Here is a 23,162-nt window from a genome sequence, read left to right on the forward strand (position 1 = left end):
TTACAAGCAGCTGGCTCCATTTTAAGGGAGAAGGACAAGAAGCCCCTGAGTAGGTCCAGAAGCTGCACCATCTATCAGGTACCACCCATCCAGTACAGACTGATAAATGACTTCTTCCTGGGAAGAGAAGAGGACCCACTCTATTCCTTATTGGTTGCACTTACACTGTGGGGAGCATGTGAATGTTAAGGTCCTAAAAGAAAGACCAGGCCCAAGGACTTAGCAGATACAAGAAACCGAAGAAGTGGTGGAACTCCTTCACCTGCACCCCATAAAGTGATGGACACCTAACACTGTACTGGCACGGCTCCCACACCTATTTATCATCTGATACACAGTATGTGTGAGCATGAAGGATCCAGGACTCCTGACTAACCCTGGAGCTTTGGCCTCAACTGCCTACCCGTCAACCTTCTCTTCTGTCTGTACCTGGACCTGAATCCATTGTTTTTCCTGCTTTCAGGACTCGGTTCTGCCTTTTACCTAAGAGCTAGACCAACTTTACTCTCAAACATGACGCCAGCATCTCCAGCAGGACCAGCAGCAGCTCCCTCCAGGCACCAATACTGCTCCTCAGTCCTCTTCTGAAAATTCTCAAACTTTGGTTCATACTCTTTAACTCATACCCACCCGGCACCCTTATGCATGCATATAGATATATTTCCTGTGCTATGTGACATGAGTGTTAATATTAGTACTTTAATGGAAATAATGAACTTGCATTTGCCTCAGCCTAGTTACCAGTGTAGCCAGAGTATGTGACAATTTGCTGTCAATGAAACCTCTAACATTGTGCATTTATTGTTATTCAGTAAATTCTGACAATGTAGAAAGACACAAACGTGATTACCTATGGTTCAGGTGATGCAGGCTAACAGCATTCACCTCTCTCTCTCTCTCTCTCTCTCTCTCTCTCTCTCTCTCTCTCTCTCTCTCTCTCTCTCTCTCTCTCGTGTGTGTTTGTGTGTGTATGTGTGCTCTCTCTCTCTCTCTCTCTCTTTGTGTGTGTGTGTATGTGTGTCTCACAAACACACAAACAAACTTTGGGCTCCCCATTATCCTCCTCTCCTTCTGACCCTCCTCCCCTCTTCCTTCCACTCCTTGCAATCCCATTCTCTTCTTCCCTCCTCATTTCCCCCCTCCTCCTCCCCCCCTCTGTTCCTCCTCTCCTTCCTCATCCCCACCCTTCTCCTTCACCCCCCCTTTTCTTCCTGTTCCCCCTCTGTCTTAGAGTTTCTGCTGCAGTGAGGAGACACCATGACCACAGCAAGTCTATACAGGAGAACATTTCAGTGGAGCTGGCTTACAGTCCAGAGGTCTGGTCCATTATCTTCATAGCAGGAACCTTGGCAGCATACACATCAGCCAGCAGCAGCAAGAGAATGGGACGCACTACTCCAACAAGGCCGTACCTCCTAATAATGTCCCTTCCTATGGACCTATGGGGGACAGTTCTTTCAAAGCACTACATCCTCCTTTCCTGCTCCTCCTTTCCCTCCTCTTCCTTTCTCCTCCTTGCCCTCCCTTCCTTCATCGTCCCTTTATGGCATGCTATCCCTCCTCCTCCCCAACCTCCCCATCCCTCCATTCCTTGCCCCTCAAATTCCTTCTTCTTCCAACCTTTTTACCACCCCTCTTCCTCCTCCTTGTCTACCTTCTCCTGTGTTCCTTCTCCTCCCTGCCTCATCCCTTCTTCCCTTCCTCTGCCTTCCTTTTATCTCTCCCCTCCACCACCACCCCTTCCTCTCTCCTCTTTACTTCTCTCCCTATTTTCCTGCTCCCTTTGGCTTCTTCTCCCCCACTCCTTTCTCTATATTCTCTTCTCTTCTCCCCTCTTCCCTCCGATTCTCCCTCACTTTTCCCTCCTAGCTTTCTTCTTCTCTTCCCCACCGTCTCTCATGTCCCTTCTCACTCCTTATCCCTCACCTAGTCTTTCTCTCCCCTCCTTGTGTTGTCCTACCTCACCTTTACTCCTTCCTCTCCCCTTCTCTCTCTTCCTCTTCCCCCTCCTTCTCCTCCTTTCCCTCTGTGTCTTCTTTGTCCTCTCCTCCCCCTCTTCTTCCCTTCCCCCAACTATTGTCCTCATCTCTTCCCTTTTTCCTCAGTCTACCCCTTCTGTCTTTGGCTTCTCCCTCTCCTTCTACTCCCATTCTGCCTCCGTTTTCCCTTCCCCGCCCTGTTTTCCTCCCCGTTATTATCCTGCTATTCCTTCTCCCCTCAACTCTTCTCCTCCTCCTTTTTCCTCCTCCACTACTTACTTTTCCAGGCTCTCCTCTCCACCTTTTTACCCTTTTTCCATGTCTGTATCCTCTCCTTCCTTTTCATCCTCCCTTCTTCCTCCTCTTCTCTTCCACGTTTAAACTAGGGAGGAAAGCTTGGGCCATCTTAGCTATACTAATAGACGTTTTACATTTTGTTAAGATTTTAAAAATTGTGTACGTGCATGTGTTTGGTGCATATCTAGTTGGCTGAACTTTTTGCCCTAGGAATGAGGGCATTTTATCACGTCATATGAACACCTAGTAAATACTCATGAGATAGAAGGGATAGAAGCACCCGCAATCAAGCAATGTCCAGTAAGCAACAAAACTTTATGGTGAACATTTATTTCTTGTTGAATTGTAGCTTATAATGGTAAAGCAGCATTTAACTTTGTTTACAATACACAAACAGCAACAGCAAGCCCTCTTGCATCAATGAAAACAACAAACAGAAACGTTTACTCTTGCAACACTGGATCATCAGCCGGCCATGGCGGGGCTTTGCAACAATACTCGACCGAAGCCGCTGTGTAGTTGCTGGCACTGAACAGAGAGGTGGAATTCTCTTCCAGGTATTCAAGGAGATCATACAGATAGCTGGACACTAACATAGGGCTCTGGTTATCCAAGTACAACTGGGACAGTGTATCCCCAATTATCACAAATATTCTTAGGAGATGTGCAGCCCCATACACTTGACACAGTGGAATATCAGGATAAGCCAGGTGGATTTCTTCATATTGAGGTTTTTCAAACTGGCAGAGCAGCTGGGTGCTCAGCATCCTATTGAAATACTCTCTTATTCCAAATGCAAACTCGTCGACAGAATACTCTCTGTTATCACCCTTCGACTGTGATTTCACAAAGGTCACATACTCTGTGAGAATGGTATCTATATTCTTTTTAGCAGGGAGTTGGAATAAGTGCTTATGCTTAATTACCAAGTCCCAGTCCTCAACAAGACAGCGCTTGAGTTTTGCTGGAACCGTCACTTTAAATTTTGTTGGGACAGGCCCACTCACATTTTGCTGAGGGACCTGGGCTACTTGTCTGGTGCCACTGCCAAGCCTGTTCTCCGGAGTGTTCTGGATATTCGTTGGCACTGTCGCCTCAGGCATGGATCCTGAAGAGGCTTTCTCTACAGGGAGGTCTTGCTCCAGGGAATCATGATCTTTCTCTACTAAGCAAGTATCCTCTAGGCCAAGCCTGTTCTCTGTAGTGTTCTGCATATTCGTTGGCACTGTCGCCTCAGGCATGGATCCTGAAGAGGCTTTCTCTACAGGGAGGTCTTGCTCCAGGGAATCATGATCTTTCTCTACTAAGCAAGTATCCTCTAGGCCAAGCCTATTCTCTGGAGTGTTCTGCATATTCGTTGGCGCTGTCGCCTCAGGCATGGATCCTGAAGAGGCTTTCTCTACAGGGAGGTCTTGCTCCAGGGAATCATGATCTTTCTCTACTAAGCAAGTATCCTCTAGGCCAAGCCTGTTCTCTGTAGTATTCTGCATATTCGTTGGCGCTGTCGCCTCAGGCATGGATCCTGAAGAGGCTTTCTCTACAGGGAGGTCTTGCTCCAGGGAGTCATGATCTTTCTCTAAGCAGCAGGTATCCTCTAGGCCAAGCCTATTCTCTGGAGTGTTCTGCATATTCGTTGGCGCTGTCGCCTCAGGCATGGATCCTGAAGAGGCTTTCTCTACAGGGAGGTCTTGCTCCAGGGAATCATGATCTTTCTCTAATAAGCATGTATCCTCTACTGTGCTGCCTTTCTCTTCAGGGTCGTTACTCGGGGAAGAATGAGCTACCTCCCTAGCATGGTCTTCCTCAACAGGGCAACTCTCCTCTGCCCTCTGCCCTTTCTGGGCAGAGAGCTGTCTCTCTGCAGGGCAGCTTTTCTCAGCAAGGTGACCTCTCCCCCCAGAGTAAACTTTCTCTGGAGAGGGAAGACTTTTCTTCCCACAGAGACCTTTCTGCAGCTGACGACATTTTTTAGGGGGGCAAGCTCTCTCAGCAGACAGATGATTCTCTGCAAGGCGCCTTTTTTTGGGGGGCCGACCTCTCCTGGTTTTACTATCCTTGCCTTCAGAGGGTCCCCTCTGTGCACAGTTACCACTCTGGACTGAGTGACCTTCCTGTTCGGGGTACCTTTTCTTCGGTGGCCGACCTCTGCCTCTGTGGCAATCTTTTCTGGCAGAGTGTGGTGTCCCAGCAGGGTTAGCCCTTTCTAATGAGCCACCCACCTCTGCAGAGCGCTTTCTCTCAGGGCCTCTTCTCCCTGTGTGGTGAACCTTGTTTGCAGAGGGTCTTCTCCCTGCACGGTTGCCACTCTCGACTGAGCCATCCACCTGTGCGTGGCGCCTTTTCTTCTCTGGACGTAGCCCCCTCTCAGAAAAGCGGCCCTTCTGGGCTGAGGGGCCTGCCTCTGCAGAAGAGCTTCGCTTCCTTTTCTTTGCAGAACAATCTTTGTATGTGGGGCATTCTTTACCCACAGTGAGTGCTCTGCCTGCCGAGTCTCGCCTTCTGAGCCAGTAAAACTCCTCTACCAGGAAGCTTTTAGGCTGAGGCCGACCTGTGCCTGTGGAGGAATCTTTCCCCACATGGGTTTCCACTGCCGATTTAGCCCTTCTGATGGATTCAAAGTCCTCTGCAGGGCGGACTTTCCTAGGGCAACCTCTCCTGGTATTGTTAACTTGCCCTGCCGAGAGTCCCCTCTGTGTAGGGTAAACACTCTCTGTTGAACAAAGGGCCTCTGAACAGCGGCTTTTCTTTGGAGACCAATCTCTACATGTGAGGGACTTTTTCCTTCCACAAGGTCTTCCCTTGGCTGAATTATGCCTTCTGGTGGAGCGATGCTCTTCTGCAGGGTGGTTTTTGTTGGGGTAACCTCTCCTGGTGTTGTTCTCTAGCCCTGCAGAGGGTCTTCTCTGTGTACTGTCAACACTCATGCCTGAGCCACCCACCTCTGCAGCACGGCCTTTCTTTGGAGACCAATATCTACCGATGGGGCGTTCCTTCCTTCCAATGGGCCCCCCCTGTGCACCGTTACGCCTTGTGATGGAGCGAAACTCTTCTGCACGGTGGCTTTTCTTGAGGTCACCTCTCCCTGCAGGGTACTGTTTCCCTGCAAAGGGGCCTCTACTACCCCTCTCACCTGACTGACCCCCCTCTGTAGGACGACTCTTCTTAGGTCGACCTCTCCTTGTTGGTAGAACTTTCCCTACAGAGGGCCCTTTGCCTGCATAGCTACCCTTCTCAGCTGAACGACCCTCCTCCTCTGTAGGGTACCTTTTTTTTGGAGGCCGACCCCTGCGTCTGGGGCGATCTTGTCCCCCAGACGGCCTGCTCCCTGAAGAGCTACCCCTTCCAACTGAGCAACCATCATCTGCAGGGCTGCTTTTGTTAGGGAAACGTCTCCCTGAACGGAGATTCTTCTCAGAGGAGGGACCTCTCCCTACACAGCTACCCTGCACTGATAAGTAGCGCTTCTGTGTGCTATGGGCCTTCTTTGGAGGCCGACCTCTGCCTCTGGGACAATGGTTCTCCATAGAGGGTCCCCTCTTGGCATAGTTACTCTTGTCGAGGGAGTGACCTCCCTCTGCAGGCCACCTTTTGTTGGGTTGACTTCTTCCTGAGGGGTCATCTTTGCCGGCCGAGGGTTTCCTTTCTGCACCCTGCTCGGCTAGGCGACCCTCCTTTTCAGGGTGGCTTTGCTTGGTATAACTGGTCCCTGCAGGATGATCTTTGCCTGTGGAGGGTTCTCCAGCACTGCTGTGCTTCTCAGCTGAGTGACCCTCCTCTGTAAGATGATATTTCTTCGGGCGACCTCTCTGTGCACGGCCAGCTTTCCCTGCAGATGGTGCCCTGTCTGCACACCTACTTTTCTCCATGAGGCACAGTTGATATTTTTTGGCGGCCCTACCTCTCCCTGAAGGGCAGTCTTCCTTCACCGAAAGTCGTCTTTTGACAGAACGACTTCTCTCTACCTGGCGATCCCTCTCAGCCAAGCATTCTTTCCCAGCAGGATGGCTTCTCTTGGCATAGGGATTCTTGGCCCAATAACTTCTCTCTAGAGAATGAGCTTTTTCAGTATGGCAGCTTTTCTTGATAGGGCGGCCTCTCTGTGGGCGAATACCGTTCTCTGAAAAGCAATGCTTTGCAAATGAATGACTTTTCTCTGTAGCATCTTTCTCGGAGACATGATGATTCTTGCCAGAGAAGGAGCTTTTCTCTGGGATACGACGTTTTTCAGCAGGTGAAATCTTCTCTGCTGGACGACTTTTTGCAGAAAAGTGATGCTTCCTGGCTGATAAAAGCACCTTGGCCGAGGGGTGTTCCACTGAAATACAAAGCTTCTCAGCAATGGAGCGGCTACGTGTAAGATAATGCATCTCAATGGAGGAGATTTTCTCTTTCAGGCAGGTAATTTTACCAACGTGCCTTCTCCCAACCGAATAACTTTTTTTGGCAGAGCGGCCTGGAGGTCTTCCTCGAGGACGTGACTGAGGCTGCCTCCACCCAGCTGACTTCTGTTGTGAGGAGCCATTTCTCATCTTCCAAACCTTCCTGCCGCTTGCCGCTGGCTTCATGAATTCATCTCCTTCAGCAAATTGTTGGCCGCGCACAGGAGTTTTCTTTCTGTTAGTCATTTAAGCAATGTCAAATTCCCAGAGTTTTGTGGAATATCTGGAACAAAGAACAGGGAATACAAGTCAGAAGTCTGTAGCCCGTGTTAATTCTGTAACCAGGATCAAAGTCCTTTATTATTTATCAAATTCAACTCTTTTTTCAGGGTGGCAAAGGAGCAGCAGTTAAGAGCACCACGACTGAGCTCCCAACCACCAGCAAAGGGCAGGTTTCTCGGGTAACTTTCCACATGCAAACATCATCGTGGGGGCAGGCTTATTCCCTTCAACCAATCAGTAGGCTTATATAAATTACACTGTGGTCCATAGCTAAATGATTGGACCACCATCATTTTGATGTCACAGGGATGGCAAGTGGTGAGAAAGAGTCTTCCTTTTCTGTCTTACCTTTTTTGTTGGTTTGCTTGTTTGTTTGTTTGTTTGTTTGTTTTTAGTGTCACTCCACAGCCCCAACCCTTCTTCCCACAAAACAGGGTTTCTCTGTGTCACCTTGGCTGTCTGGACTCACGTTGTAGACCAGGCTAGCCTACACCTCAGAGATCTGCCTACATCAGTCTCTGCCTCGCCGAGTACTGGGATTGCAGGTGTGTCCCACTGAGCCTGGCCCTCTGGTATTTTTTAAGACCAGGTTGTCCTCAAAGTCACAAAGATCCCCGAGCCACTGCCTCTCTCCCCATTGCCGGCATGAAGGACATGCATGCTCTGGTCCACTTTCTGGATTAATGCAATTTCCTTCTTCTGACTCTTGGTTACGGTTACAAAAGCAAAAATATATCCACTCTCTCTATGAAAACCAAGCATGTTTGTGCTTCTACAGGATACCTTCCCAAAATGAAATGATGACATAGAACTTGGAGAAAGATTTTGAAATCATATATTTGGGCTACAGCTTGTCTACAAAACACTCAGAACTCATAATAATAAAAACTCAATTTCATATTTTATCTTGGAAATTCAAGACTGAACTACAATAAGACAGTACTTCACACCCATTCAGAAGACTATAATTTTAAAAAAATCACTAAATAACCAATATTGCCAAAGACTGGAAGAAATTGGAGCCTTCATACCTTGCTGATCAGATTATATATACAGTGACACTATTGTCTTGCTGAACAATTTGGCAATTTTAAAGGAGTAAATACAGAAGGGCTCAGCAATTACATGCTAAACATATACAAGGGAAACTGAATATACACATCTACAAGAAAACTCATACACGCCTATTTATAGCAGTGTGTATTCAAAAAAAGCATGAAAGTCAAAGCAATCCTAATGCCTATCAACAGTATATCTATACACTGTGGTATTATTTTTTCAGTTTATTTTATTTTCATTATAATTGTATGAGGTGTGCGGGATGCACAGAACAATTAAAGCTAGTTTTCTGACCCTTGTATGAGTTGATGTAAGGTGTCTACAAATCTTCCTTCATGCCTTACTAAGAGTGGCCTCTACTAATAAGTAACAGTGGATCTGTGGCCAACATGAGGCCTCTCTATCCCTTTACATTTGTATCTCTGCCAGTCTCAGAGCTATTCCCATGTAGTGGGGTTAGGAATGTAAATTACCTGCTTGTTCTGCAGTTTGAATTCTTTACATACCAATGGTAGCCCCCTTCCCTCATCCTCTCCTGTTTCCACCCCCTCCCTCATCTACCCCCAATCCCATCCCCTCTCTCATCCCCTTTCCCTCCCTCCTCTAGTCCTTAGATAGGGGAGCTCTCCTCCCCTAACATCTGACCTTAGGTTAATCTAGTGTCCCCTGTACTACATATGACCTCTTCCTCTGTGGCCTGAGAGGGCCATACTACACTCTCAGGACTCTGCCCAGTGTCTAGCTTCAAATCTCTGTAACCGTCCCTATACCCTGCTGAGTGGAGTCTCTCCTAGGATGTCTAATGTTGGGTTAAAATCCACATATAAGTGAGTATATATCATGTGTGTGTTTGGGGGTCTGGCTTATCTCACTTAGAATGATCACTTCTAATTCTATCCGTTTGCCTGCAAAATTCAAGAGTTCCTTGTTTTTAATAGCTGAATAGTATTCCGTTGTGTAGATGTCTATATTTATATTTACATATTCCAGAAGCTAGCTGACCATACCTCTTAATCTTTATAATCCTTTTTAAAAGTTTCCACTTCCTGGTGACTTAAGCATCCAAATACATGTGCCTATAGGAACCATTCTTATTTAAATACCATTCTATAGTTAAACTATGAGGCTCTGTGGGTTCCTAGGTAAATCTTATAGAACAAGATATCCAAAAACTTTTTCTCATCTTGTACAGTCTTAAGAATGATCTACTCTACCCATGCTTTTGGTTTTAAGTGAGTGTCAGTAGCAGGCAGAGAGATGAATAGCAAGATATTATCAAATCTATGTTAACAACCTCCCCAAGAAATCAGCTAATGAAGCCCTGTTGAAACAATTACATTAGAATTATTGGTTGAGAGACCTCTAGACAGAAAGCCCTCTCTCTCTCTTCTCTATACAGTGATTGTTAACAGTCTTTTGTTTTATTTTTTTATCTTTCCTGTTGGTTTACTCATTAAGTAGTTAAATAAGTTTTGGTACCAGGTATGCAGAGTATCCCATTAGTTGTTTTTATTATAAGGTTTTTTTTTTTAAGATAAATAATATTGATATATGCTAGAAATAGTTTATCCATTATTAGGTCACAAAACAGGCCCTCAAAATGGCAGTGCTGATGACAGTACACTAAGATGGTGTCCTGGATCCCACCCATACCAGTTCTTCCCTAAACCCAGCATTTCTCAAAAAAAAAATCACATGATGGATACCTTCCACTTATCTAAAAAATAAAATAATAAAGTAAAATAAAACCACTAAAGTGCATCTAGCTCCCAATTAGCCTAGACAGCTTGTGTCAGCTCAAGTCCCGCACTGCTGACTATCATATAAAATCTGCCTCCTTCCCTTCACTCCTTACCTGCTGCTCTCTGCTCCTGAGACAGCCCAGTAGTTTGTTCCCAATAAGCTGTTTCTACTTATGGAGTAGTCTTGTCTGGTGGTTTTGCTGCTTACCCATTTGGTGGCAAAACCCAGAGGGACATCTGGATTTCTGACAATGTGTTTCTTCCTTTTAACTGAACCAAACTGCCTACAATAGTTTCTGGGGTATGGGTGATTTGCCTCTGCGGGCTTCTACAATCTACCATATTTGACTCCAAATATAGATTCCATCCCTTCAACTGTTTCTCATCTCTACCTACTTGCCTGTCTTTAACACCTGGGGTACGTATACTTCTCTTAGAGCTTCCTCTTCAACTTCTCCTTTTTTACAGAGTCATAGCAGTGCACCAGACAATCTCCTTTTCCTCTTTTGGATGCTATCATTTGGTTGGGGACACCTATCCCTTGTGATCTTGGCATTCCCTTGATTAACTGTGAACTACTTGGAGATACCTTCTGGATTAAGAGTCTCTCCAAGGGCACTTATCCTCACAAGCCCAGGGCGCCTGGCCTGCTTCTCTGCTTCCTCTGGGGCCACCTTATCACACATTTCTTTTTTATTAAACCCAGCTGCCTTTCCCTGTTTCTAGGTAAAGATATCTTAATTAAGCTACATTTCTCCTTTTCTTTTTTTTTTTCTAATTCCTTCAGGATTGTTTCTTCTTCTTCTAGCCTATAAAGACCTTCTTTTCCCACAGCGTTCTATGAAAAATTCACCTTTTCCTCTTCCAGATTCCCTCATTGACCCAAAAGGATGGGATATCTCCTCTACTTTAGTGTCCTGCTATCATTATCACAATACTATTTTACTCTAGGACCCTACTTCCTCACCCTGTTGTTATCAATACTTTAATCACCTTAAAGCATATGGCCTAAAACCTATCATGCAATGCCTTCTTAGCAAGGGTATTCTCAAGACCAATCAATTGCCCCATAATACCCCCTTATCTTGCCTATTCTAAAACCTGATAGCTCATACAGCTTGATCCAGAACCTTAGGATTATTAATGCAGCAATTCTTCCTATTCATTAGCTGATGCTAACCCTTACACTCTGCTTTCTCAGAGACCCTCCCCAGCTTCGCTATCATTCTAGACCTTAAGGATGTTTTCTTTAGTGTTCCTTTACACCCAGATATAAAGGGAGTACACAAAAATGACTTCTTTGTCTTCACCCAGGAGGACTCTGACATGAGAACATTGTTTCAGCTTTTAGAAAACCTCTTTCAGGGGTTCTGAGATCCTCCCCAATTTTAATGGATTTTTTCTTTTTTTTTTAATTGGTTAATGTATTTCTTTACATCTCTACTACAGTTTCCTCTGCCTCCTTTTACTCCTTCCCCCCACCCCACCTCCATCCAGTCCTCCTTCCTTGCTTTTCAGAAAAGGGGATCCCGCCTATGGATATGAAGCAGCCTTAGCATATCACATTACAGTAAGGTTAGACACATTTTCTCTTATTATGGCTAGACTAGACAGTCCAGTAGGAGGAAAGTGTCCCAAAGGCAAGCAGTAGAGTCAGAAACAGACCCTGATCCCTAGGAATCCCACATGACTACCAAAATGCACAACTGCTACATATGTGCAGAGGACCTAGGTCAGTCCCGTGCATGCTCTCTGGTTGGCAGTTCAGTCTTTGTGGGCCAGGTTAGTTGATTCTGTAGGTTTTCTTGTGGTGCCCTTGACCCCTCTGACTCCTACAATTCTTCCTCCCCCTCTTCTGCAGGAATCCCCAGGCTTTGCCTAATGTTTGGTTGTGGTCCTCTATATCTGTTTCCATAAGTTGCTGGGTAGTCTCTCTAATGATGATTATGCTAGGCTCCTGACTACAAGTATAGCAGAATATCATTAACAGTGTCAGGAGTGGGCTCCCTCTCATGGCATAGGTCTCAAGCTGGACCAGTCATTGTTTGGCTGTTCCCTCAAGTTCTGCTCCATATTTACCCCTGCACATCTTGTAGGCAAGACAAATTGTAGGTCAAAGGTTTTGTGGCTAGGCTGGTGTCCAGTAAAGGATACCCAGGCTACAATCCACAGACCTAAAGAAGCTAAGTAACAAGGAGAGCTCAACTGGGGATCTGTGATTCTCACTGAGAAGGAGAAATAGAATATACAGGGGGACAAGGGGAAGGGACTAGGTAGAGGTAGGATGAGTATATGATCAAGAGGGTTCAGGTGGGAGAAGGACAGAGGGAGAGAGTATTGGGAATGGGAAGGCATCACTGGGATGAGCTAGATAACTAAAGCAATGGAAACTCCCAGGAATCTATGTGGATTACCCTAGCTAAGACTCCTAGGAATGGGGGATATGGAACCTGAATTGACCATCTCCTATAATCAGTCAAAACTTCCAATTATGCTCCCCCTCCCCCCTTTTTTTTTGTCAGACACTAGCCACTGACTTGTCTCCCAGGTTCCTAACCCAATATGTAGATGACTTTCTACTCTGCAGCCCCTTGCTGTGTTGTAGGATATTTGATCCCATTGTGAGCCCCATGATTGTGAACTGTAAAACCCTGTTTCATTTTTGGTGTGGTATACCCCTAACACACACCTTTAATCCAAAAACTTTGTGTTTATTAAAATAGGTGATTATGGTGTGGTTCACCCAGCCTTACACACAACATTAATCCAAGAGCTATCTGTAAACAGGATTTAATAGAATTAACCCTAGGTCAAGAGGCAGAGCAAGAAACCAGCTGCCAGGGATTAAAGAGTAGGAGGGATTTTGAGTTAAAAGGTATTTAAAACAGTATGGATAAGAAGGAGAGGTTTATCTGGGTGTAATGGCACACAGCTGTAATCCCAAGAGAGGGAGAGGTAGAGACAGGCAGATCTCTGTGAGTTCAAGGCCAGCCTGATCTACAAAGTGAGTCCAGGGCAGCCAAGGCTACACAAAGAATCAAAGTATGGGGGGTACATTTGAGCTTTGACTAGTAAGCTTTTGGCCTTGATCTTTTCATTTTTTCCTTCGGGATGTGAATAGGAAAGTCTGCTGAGGTGCTTTCTCTGCCTCTCTGAGCTAGCAAGTTTTTGCCCCAGCATCTGGCTCCTGTGTCATTAGTAAAATCGAACAATATGGGATTTACTTTCTTTAAAACAGCATGGCTCCTGTTGTCATAACAACATACCACTCAACTTCTCAACTTTTGGGCAAACAAATACAGAGTCTTTTTCCAAGGCTCAAATTTCTGTTCCTTAGGTCAAATACCTACCAGTTACCCTCTAACAGCCACATACTCATTCTTGATCACTGATAGTATTTATGGTCCCTCACCCCTGCTACAGCTGAGGAGGAGATTCTTTCTTTTCAAGACCTGGTAAGGTACCTCAGAACCTCGATGCCCAAATTCACTCTTCTTGTACATCCTCTCTATGAAACAGCTAACGGCCCCCACAACTGAACCCTTAGAGCTTTCAAAGCCCGTCTCTTACCTCTGAAATGAACTCCTACAAGCCCCTGCTCTGGTTCTCCCAGACCTTCATCAATCCTTTATTATATATACTATTGAAAACTGGGGAATGGTCTTGGGCATTCTGGGACAGATGAGAGGGACCACCCTTGCCCCTGCTACTTATCTTTCCAAACAACTGGCTGTAATAGTCAGCGAATGGCAACCTTGCCTACCGATGCTAGCAACAACCTCCCTATTAACCCAGGAAGCCTCTAAACTTATTTTTGGTTCCCTTCTCTCTGTCATCTCACCTTGCCAGCTCAAGAATCTTTTTCACACAAGAGCCTCTCTATTTCCCTCTAAGCTCCAACTCTTACACCTTACCCTTTTAGAAAACTATGGCATCTCCCTTCATTCCTGTTCTCTTCTCAACCCTGCCACACTCCTTCCCAGAGCCACCAGTCTCACCCACTCCTGCCTAGTATCACTCGATACCGTCGCCTACAAAAACACAAAGCTCTTCATCTCCCTTTTGCCCCACCATGACTATACTTTGTTCACAGATGAACACTCATCTGTCAGCCCCACTGACTCTTGCCACGTGGGATATGTCACAGTCTGACCATGTTGTAGAATCTGCTCCTTTACCACCAGGAACTATATCTCAAAAGGCAGAGCTGGTACTCACTAGGACCTTCATATTAGTACAAGGCAAGGCTATCAACATATACACAGATTCTAAATAAGCATTCTATATCCTATACCACCATGTTTCCATTTGGCAGGAGAGGGGCTTCCTTACCATCAAGGGTACATCTATTACCAATGAGCACCTAACCCTGAAGTTGCTAGATGCCTCTTATCTTCCTATACAAGTGGCAGTGAGTTACAGATGAGGTCACCAGGCCCTTGCCAAGGCTAAACTGTGTCTTTTTCCAACAAGTAGACACTTTCTCTGGGTAGGTAGAAGCTTTTCCTACTACTGCTAAGATTGCAGAAGTAGTCATGAATGCTATTTTGCCAAGATTTGGACTTCCTAGATCCACAGAATTAGAAAATGACATTCATTTCCAAAGTCACTCAGTTGGTTTCAAAAGCCATGGGTCTACAGTGTCACCTTCAGATTCTCTACCATCCCCAGTCCTTGGGAAAGGTAGACAGGGCCAATTGACCTACTAAGGCACACCTATCAAAACTGTCTTCTGACCTTTGCATTCCTTGGACTCAATTCCTATCACCAGCTCTAACTCACATGCCAGCCATGTTCCAAGCCCCCTCTTTCCTCAGCCCATTTGAATTAGTATGGCAGTCTTTTTCTTCTGGGAAATCTACCATTTAGAACCAGTCCTACTCCTTGACTACTTTCTTTTCCTCACTCTCTTAAGGCAACTTCTTCTACAGCATGTTGATCATGTCCTTCCTCAGCCCTCTACTAAACCTATCACCCAAACCATTTTGCCCAGAGACTGGGCTTATTTGAAAGCCTCTTGCCCACAGGTCCTCAACTCATGCTGGATGGACCCACACTGGGCCATCCTTACCACACCAGTGGCAACCAAACTTCGGGGAGTCATAACTTGGATCCATCTGTTACAACTCACACAAGCTCTAAATCACACGTCTGAGAAGTACACCTGCTGGGTCAACAAGACCACTAAGACTTAAATTCTCTCACCTGCCTCCCATCCTTGAAGACTCCTAATGAGGTCCTTTTCGACTTCCTGGCCACTCAGTCAGCATGACAGGCCTGGGAGCTTCAGATACATGCCCAAGGTAAAGATTTCCGCCCCCTCAAATTCCTTAACTTTGCCTTATGCCCCATCAGAAGATGTGCTCACAGTACCCCCCACCTTACTTTTAATGTCCATGGTGCCTGTTCAGTTGATTGTATACTTAACTTCTCAGAAGAGGAAGGTCTGACAACAAATATCTGCACGTGAATAATCCAAGACCTGACTACAGCATCTTCCCTCAACAATTAAACGCTATTGCTAACTGGTGAGTCACTTCACCATCAGAAATCCCTCAGATAATGAGTGGGTCATGGGTGTTAAAGTCCATGCCTGTATATACACGCAAGTAGATCCTGCCCCAAGAGGAAAAGTTAAGATTCTCATATGATAGAACAGGTACCATCCACCCTGACCAGGTGCTACTGAACCACTAGCCACTAACCTACAAGTGGAATGTTCAAAACTGAAAGACATCTCCTTTAGACCCACTTCCTGGATGGCTGTTTTAAATGAGTCCTTAGACTTCTCTACACTTAGGGGAATTTTACCAGATCTCTAACTAGGGATTCCTTTGAGTTCCCTGACAACAATCCCTAGTGGAAGCTTATAAATCCCCTTATAAATGTAATCTTAAGGCCCACACCCTGTAGCTCTAAGGCTATTTCTTCCCCTTCATCTCCACCTGTACCCCTACTCTCTAGAAACACCTGCGCTTACTTCTTCAACACCTTGCCCTTTATCTCCCCATGCTAATACCATGATCATACAATCTTTACTAGCCCTGGAGGGGACCCCCTTCTGGTGTCACTCTAAACTCTAACACTGTATGACTAAGACCACATATGCTCCTGTTTTCCAGCATTATTACTTCCTAAGCTCACCCTCTACATAGAGGGAGAACTCTACATGCTCCGCCAGGCTCCTCACAGGGAACAGAGAGATTGGGCTGGCCCTTCCCCTCCTGGTTGGAATAAGTCGTAACTTCAGTGGCTACCACCAGCCTGGAGCTTGAGGCACAGTTCATATTGATCCCAACAGACCTCCACCCAGCCAGCAGACACTATGGAGGAATCAACTGCTCCAAAACCAAATCATCTCTCTAGCCTCAGTGGTCCTACAGAATCAGAGGGCACTTGAATTGTTGATGGCCAAAAAGGGAGAAATTTGTCTCTTTCCCATTGAAGAATGTTGCTACTATATAAATCAGTCTGGCCAACATCGAGGAAAGAATAAAAAATCTTCATAAACTAGCCCACAAACTTTGGCTACTAGTATTACGTTTTCATTTTGGTCCCCCTTGGGCCCCTGGCTCCTTCCCCTCCTTGGCCCATAAACATCCACACTTCTTATAATAATGATTGGTCCCTGTCTCATTAGGTTCCTTTAGGAAAGAATCAGTGAAATAACCCACCAGTCAGTGAAACCAGATGCTTCTGACAGAATTTCTTCATGTCTTCTAGCATCACCTGCTAGACTAAGCCCCTGCTTTGGACCACCAGTGATCCAGACCCCTTTTCTTTTTTCTTCAACACTCCCACTCAGCAAGAGGTACCCACAGAGGGACTACTGTCACCCCTTATCATCAACAAAAGGCTAGGATATTAGGTCACAAAGCAGGCCCCAAAATGGTAGTGCTGCTGACCATGTCCTAAGATGGCAGCCTGAGTCCCAACCAGGGTAGGTCTTCCTGTGAAACAAAAACTGAAAACCAGTATTCCTCAGATTTCTCAGAAACCACATGATGGGTAAGCTTCCACTTATCTGGAAAAATAAAAATAAAAACTACTGTGTGGTGATTTGCATAATGGGTCCCATAGGTTCATAGATTTGAATGCCTGGTTCTTGGACAGGAGGTGTGTCCTTGTTGGAGGAAGTGTGTCACTGGAGGTGGGCTTGGAGGTTGCAAAAGACCATGCCAGGCTCACGGCCCATGCAGTCTCTCTGTCTCTCTGCTACTGCTCCAAAGCCATGCATACTGCCACGTTCACACCACAGTGATAGTGGACTAAGCCTCTAAAACTGTAAGCCAGCCCCCAATTAAATGCTGTCTTCTGTAGGAGCTGCCTTGGTTGTGGTGTCTCTGTAGAGCAATAGGACAGGACCACAACCTACTCCTATCTCCCTGTTCTGGCCCTCGTGGTCAACCTCTCATTAACCTGACAGCTTTCACCTAAACCTCCACCCTGCAGACTATTGCATGAAGCTCACCTGCCTCTCCACTGAGCTGCTGCTCTCTAGCCCCAGGAGACAGCCCAGCAGGGTTTTTTTTTCCCCCACTAAAACTGTTTTTCCCTATGGAGTTGCCTTGTTCAGTGGCTTCACTGCACACACACCCATTAGCTGTTTTTAAGGGAACAAAGCCTTCACTCTTCTGTTTTTCTCTGTCACAGAGTCTCAGGGTTAGGCTGACTCAGGAAAGAGGCCTTTCAGGGCCATTTTGAGACAAACATGCCTGGGGCTGAAGTGGGAGGACCAAATTCCCTTTCCAGAGCCAGTTTCTAGGTGAGCTTAGATGGTACCAAAATAGCATATAAACAAAAGGTGCTGGGGGTGGTGGGGCGGGGCTGAGCTATGGGTAAATGGGTATTCTCTTCCACCACTTGCCTGGCCTCTTTCCTGAGATAACTGGCCCATCCTAAGTGCTAACAGGCAGGAGTTGCCTATCCCCATAGGCTAGGGAATGCCTTTAAGGAAAAGGAAAACCTGAATCAAGACTTCAGTATCTTTTCCACTCCAGTTCATTGAATGGGACAAACTTCCAAAGTTACTTCAAAGCTGCCATGCAACAGTCTTCTCAGACACTGGGCAAAATCAGACAAAAGAGCCTAACCATTTTTTTTTTCCCTGCCAGGGTGCCTAGCCAGTGTGATATCCCCTTTGCAGGAGATGATGGGTAATTTTGTTTATAGAGCCTTCTCATTAGTAAAGCCTAAAGAAAAGCAGAGTGCTCAAGTAAAACAAAGACTAAATTTCTCAATCACTCTCAGCTGATGGCTGTTTGTTTAGGGAGAAAGCTAACTTCCTATATTGCCTTACAATTTGGTCTTTTTATAGGAGGGAAGGTACACATTAAGTTTTTCAGGTTTTCTGCCCCCATTTGCGGGTCCAGTCAAACTGATTGTAGACGCAGGCTTTCAAGCAACTGGTTACCCTAAGACTAATAAAGGAGGACCTCAAATAGATGCCTCTGTCAGCTTGATCATGAGTGCAGAGGATGACCTTTTAAGTGATGTCTTTTAATTGCCATTTCTTGAAACAATAGATCTGCCATCTTACTTCTTAGAGAAAGGGTTTAAGGAGGTAACAAAAGCTTATTATCAGTTTTAAATTGACCTGGGTCTGCCTCAAGAAGGATTAGAGCATTAGTCCAGTCCATGTCAAAATTAGAATTTTTTTCTTCTTTAGGAGGCAAAGGGATGGCAGTCAGGCATATCTGCGGTCAGCTGCAGAGGACTTGACAACAGGACAACAGGCATCTCTGAGGCCACCCCAGAGACTCAACGTTGGCTGAACACATCATCACCAGCCGCAAGAATGCAACAGTCCCCTAACCCCTTTCTGTGCATGCGCTGGGTCATCTTAGAAGTGGACTCCTCCCCATGCCCCATCATTCCTCTTGTATTGCCCAGAGACAGTGTCTGTAAACCACCGCCCCCCCCAAAAAAAATTTAGATCCCAGCACCCATGTTAAGTTTCTCAGAATTGCCTATAACTCCAGCTCCACGGGATCCAATACCCTCTTCTGGCCTCCTTAGACACCTATACACTTGTGTATGTACACATGCATGTGCGTGCATGTGAGCACGCACACACACACACATGCACATACATACAGGAAATATACATAAATAATAAAAAAATATAATTTGTCTTTCTTGTATTTGTCCTTTTCTGGGAAATTCAGTAACAATGTCTAAATGTTTTTCTTTCTTTTTTGTGAGGATCAAACCCAAATCTCACCCATGCTTGACAAGCACCGTATCATTTACTGTATTTTTTTAACTATACGACACACCTGACCATAAGAAGCAGCCAGTTTTTAGAGCAGTAAAATAAGAAAAACAGTAAAAATAGCAATCAGACAATAAGGCACACTTTAATTCCCCCCTCACTTTTGGGGAAAAGTGCATTTTATGGTCCGAGAAATACGGTAACTATATAGCCAGTTTAGATTTTTCTTTTTTAATATTTTCATATAAATAATTTATTCAGATTATAACTCAATTGTATTCCCCTCACTTGGTTCCTCCCTCCTTCCCTCTTTCACCCTATTCCCTTCCCCTAGGTCTGTGACAGAAGGGGACCTCCTTCCCTACCATATGGTCACAGGTTATCAAGTCTCATCTTGGTAGCTTGTCTATCCTTTCTCTAAGTGTCAGTCTAATTTTTTAAAAATATTATTCTCTCTTCACTAAGGATCTTCCTGTGATCTTATTCAAGAAGCTATTTCATTGTCTGGAATTTTAATATTTAATATGGGCTGTATATACTACATTAAAATGATTATAAATTTTTGTGGCTAATAATTACTGAATCTTATAATGTTTTATCTAATGAATGATCAAGGAAAGTATGTTTGTATTAGAGAATATTTGACCTCATTTAACTCTTTGTAAATTGTACATGTAGCTCATGGTAAATTACTGGCTTAGAACATCAAAAGCCCTGGATCCAACCCCTTATACTAGGAAGAAGAAGAGCGAAAGAGGAGGAGAAGAAAGGAAAAAAACAAAGGAGGGAGGGGAAACAAGAAACCTCTTTTTCTATTTGTGTTGATAATTACTGTTGCTGTTTTACTCTTCACAAGGTTACCAGGGACCCAGGAAAGCATGCATATCATTGGTAGATGGTTTACCACTCTGTTGGAGTCTAGGTCATCTTTCTGGGCCTGCAACTCACAAGTTTATTCTTGTCTTCACTTCAGAGCTTGTGATTAAATGACCCATGTTAGGATAATATCTGGGCTTGTCTCTTCATCTCCAAAGCCCCAGTCTCTGCATTTATCCACTAACCAGGAAGATTCTATCAAGTACTGTGTTTTACAGTAAATGTTAATCACTAATTCAAAAAAAAAATGTTGTTGTCTATGCTTATAAATTGTCAAATTCAAGTTCATGATTAACGTTGAGCAATCTTGTTTTCATGTGGTCTATGATAGGATGAAAATAGCTTTCCAAAAATATCCTACACTGACCTTAGATATATAAACATACTATACACTATGGCAAAGGAACTTTGCAAATGTCACTAAAGCCATGAATCTTAAGAGAAGGTGAAAATTAGCCAGGTGCAGTGGCATGTGCCTTTAATCCCAGCACTTGGGGAGGCAGAGGCAGGTGGATCTCTGTAGTTGAAGCCAGTTAAAAGTCCAGGACAGTCAAGGCTACACAGAGAAACCTTATCTCAAAAAAACAAAAACAAAACAAAACAAACCAGATAAGGTGAAAATTCGACACCCAAGTGGATCTGTTGTAATACCCAAAGCCCTTAAAGTAGAGAACTCACTATGCAATGCTAGAAAATGGTCTGGGGGTGGTCTCAGGAAAATGACCACGAGAATCCAAAGTACTTTGGCAAGGTCGAAAGTTTACTTCTGCAAATGGATATGTAACCATGCCAAATCAATCAGGCAAACAAACCCCTCAGGGACCCCAGGGTTTTTATAACTAACGGAGAGGAATCCTCTAACTCATTCTAAGTGGTCAGTGCTTTAGCCTTACAGTCTTACATGGTTGGTGAACTTAAAGTGAACACCATTGATGAGCAAGGTACAACCTTTGACAATAGAATGCAACTGTAAGCAGAGTGAAACACTAAGCTTGTACTTTGAACTGAGAACATTGCTGAATGTGGAAAGGATTTTGTTGTTATTGTTGTTGGGGGTTTTGTTCTGTTTTGCTTTTTGCCACCTTAGGTATCATTACACATTTCTTTAAAGATATTTAAAGATAGAACTTTTATTTTTTGTCTCATTTCCCTTTTATAGAAAAGTCAGTACACTTCTTTCACACTTCCCAGGTGGAAGTGGAACATAGGTACAACAGCAGAAGGCAGAGAGATCTGAAGCTTGGGAGGGGCTTGACCTGCCCCTCCTTGATCTATAGGGAAAACCCAAGAGGAAATGCAGCCAATGACTGGGAGTAACACCCAGCTCCCAGATGACATCCAGAAAGGAACTAACAGCCTTCATCCTACAATCATAAGACTCCAAATTTGGCTAATGATCTCAATGAGGCTGTCCTGCCAAACCTTAAGTTTTGAGCATTTTGATAACCTAACCCAGAGACCAACTTCTTTTTTTTTTTTTTTTCTAAAATTTTTCCATTTAATGTTTTGGGTTTTTTAAAAAAAACATTTTTAATGTTGCTTTTTAACATACATTTATATTATTACACGTGAGTAAAATAAACTACATACAGCAGGAAGAACCATGAGACAATCAGGAGTTATACAGATGTTACATTCATAGTGATTTGGCTATTTGCATTTGTCAAACTTAAAGAAAGCATCTTTTCTATCTTGTCAGGTCTAAATTTCTGAATGAAAATCAATAACTATTATATCTCATCTCTAATAACTTAAAACATATATCTTGATCTAAAATCATCTTAACCCTTAACCAACTAAGCTTAATTGTAAGACTAAACTAACTGGTCTTCAACCCCATCAGAGACTTGAGAAGGAATAAAATTTAAATAACTGAGTGAACCAGAAGTGTAGGTTAGCAGCTTCCAAAATGAAAAAATAACTGAGATAAATCACTGCCTGAACAGTCACCCACACTCTCTATAAAGTTAGAGCATCATCTTTGGCCTTCTGGCCCAATATATCTGACAGACATATTGGCAAGGCAGGAACTATTGAGGACTAGCTTACCCTAAGAGTTTGGCTGCTGACTCAGCCTGCATCTAAGCTTGCCCATTTTTAGGCAGAATTCTGTCTATAGTATAAACGAAGACATTTTGCCCAGTGGCTTGTTTGCCACATTTGAAGCCAACTCCATAAGGAAGTTCTTTGATGCTCATCATCTTCTTTGAGGCAGGCTGGGTATTGCCAGGAGTTAACTTGTCTTGTTATCAAAGAATCTTTAGAATAATAAAGACATCTTTAAATGCCATATTCTGTAGGTCTCTGAGGCTTTTGAAGACCTTATTTAACTATTTTACCTATATATCTATAGAATTATATCTACCTAGTAGACCTAGAATATATATTTTTTGTGATAAAATAAGACTAGTTTTTGACATGACCATGATTTGCATCAATATACAAAATTCTATACCAGTAAATTAAAAATAACCTTATTTGTGAGTAACAATTAAGGCCTTGAGTTGAGGAATAAATTCAGTAATCTACCTTTTGTTCTATCCTCCCTCAATATTTCTGTATCCCCTTTCTTTTCAGCTCCTTACCTACGAAAGAAAGATAAAGGAAAAGAGAGACGTCCCTGAGTCCAATCTAGTTTTCTCTCTGTATAAGACCAATAATAACTTAAAACCAACTCCCGATGAAAACAAACATCTGTAGACCAATAGAGCAAATAGAAACCTACCCACCCCTCCTTAGAGGAAATGGGACTTCATTCTCCTAAGGTTTCTTCAGACTGATTTAGGGCAATTAATACCTTTTAAGGGCCAAAAAAAAAAAAAAAAAAAAAAAAAAAAAAAAAAAAATTGAGGAAAATGGTTAAGCAAGCAAGGGATTGCATTTGTGGTCCAGTTTCTAAATGTTGAGGAAATCCAGGCTTAATAGGGGTCTTGTGTAAGACAGTCTAAAATGCTGGACCAATTGGGTGGACCAACTGGGATCAGATGCTTTCTATAACGCTGTCCTGAAAGCTGTCCAATTCTGATGGGTGACAGCACCTGAGGTTCCTGGGGCTGGAACCTGGAGGATGCAGTATATCACTGTGCAGCATGCTAAGAGGAATGAAACCTGTCAGGTTTGATCCAGTGTCAGTGAAAGACCAACTTCTTAAGCCATATTTTCTGTATCCTGTAGAGGTGACCTTCATTCACATCATATTAAAGTGTGTCTCTGAATATATTGTTAATTGCTGAATAGGTGGTAAGCTAAATGCGATTTAGTATTTACCAGATTCTGGTATTGGCATTGCTATTAAAGAATCTCCTGTACAATGTACGTAAAATTTATTCCCTAA

At 44.1% G+C, this 23,162-nt stretch overlaps 1 protein-coding gene across 2 annotated transcripts in view; it reads right to left on the reverse strand.

Moving 5' to 3' along the window:
• Positions 1-2,599: 2,599 nt before the first annotated feature.
• LOC311602663 (uncharacterized protein) overlaps positions 2,600-23,162 on the reverse strand; it is a 93,870-nt gene continuing 73,307 nt past the window's right edge. For both annotated transcript variants that reach the window (XM_084791060.1, XM_084791059.1), the window contains exon 5: positions 2,600-6,938. In XM_084791060.1, the coding sequence (XP_084647186.1) occupies positions 2,720-6,901 (4,182 nt within the window). In that variant the 5' untranslated portion in view covers positions 6,902-6,938 and the 3' untranslated portion in view covers positions 2,600-2,719. The remainder of the gene's footprint in view (positions 6,939-23,162) is intronic.

This window comes from Acomys minous (genome assembly GCF_964271855.1).
Source record: "Acomys minous genome assembly, chromosome: 7".
NCBI classification, from domain to species: domain Eukaryota; kingdom Metazoa; phylum Chordata; class Mammalia; order Rodentia; family Muridae; genus Acomys; species Acomys minous.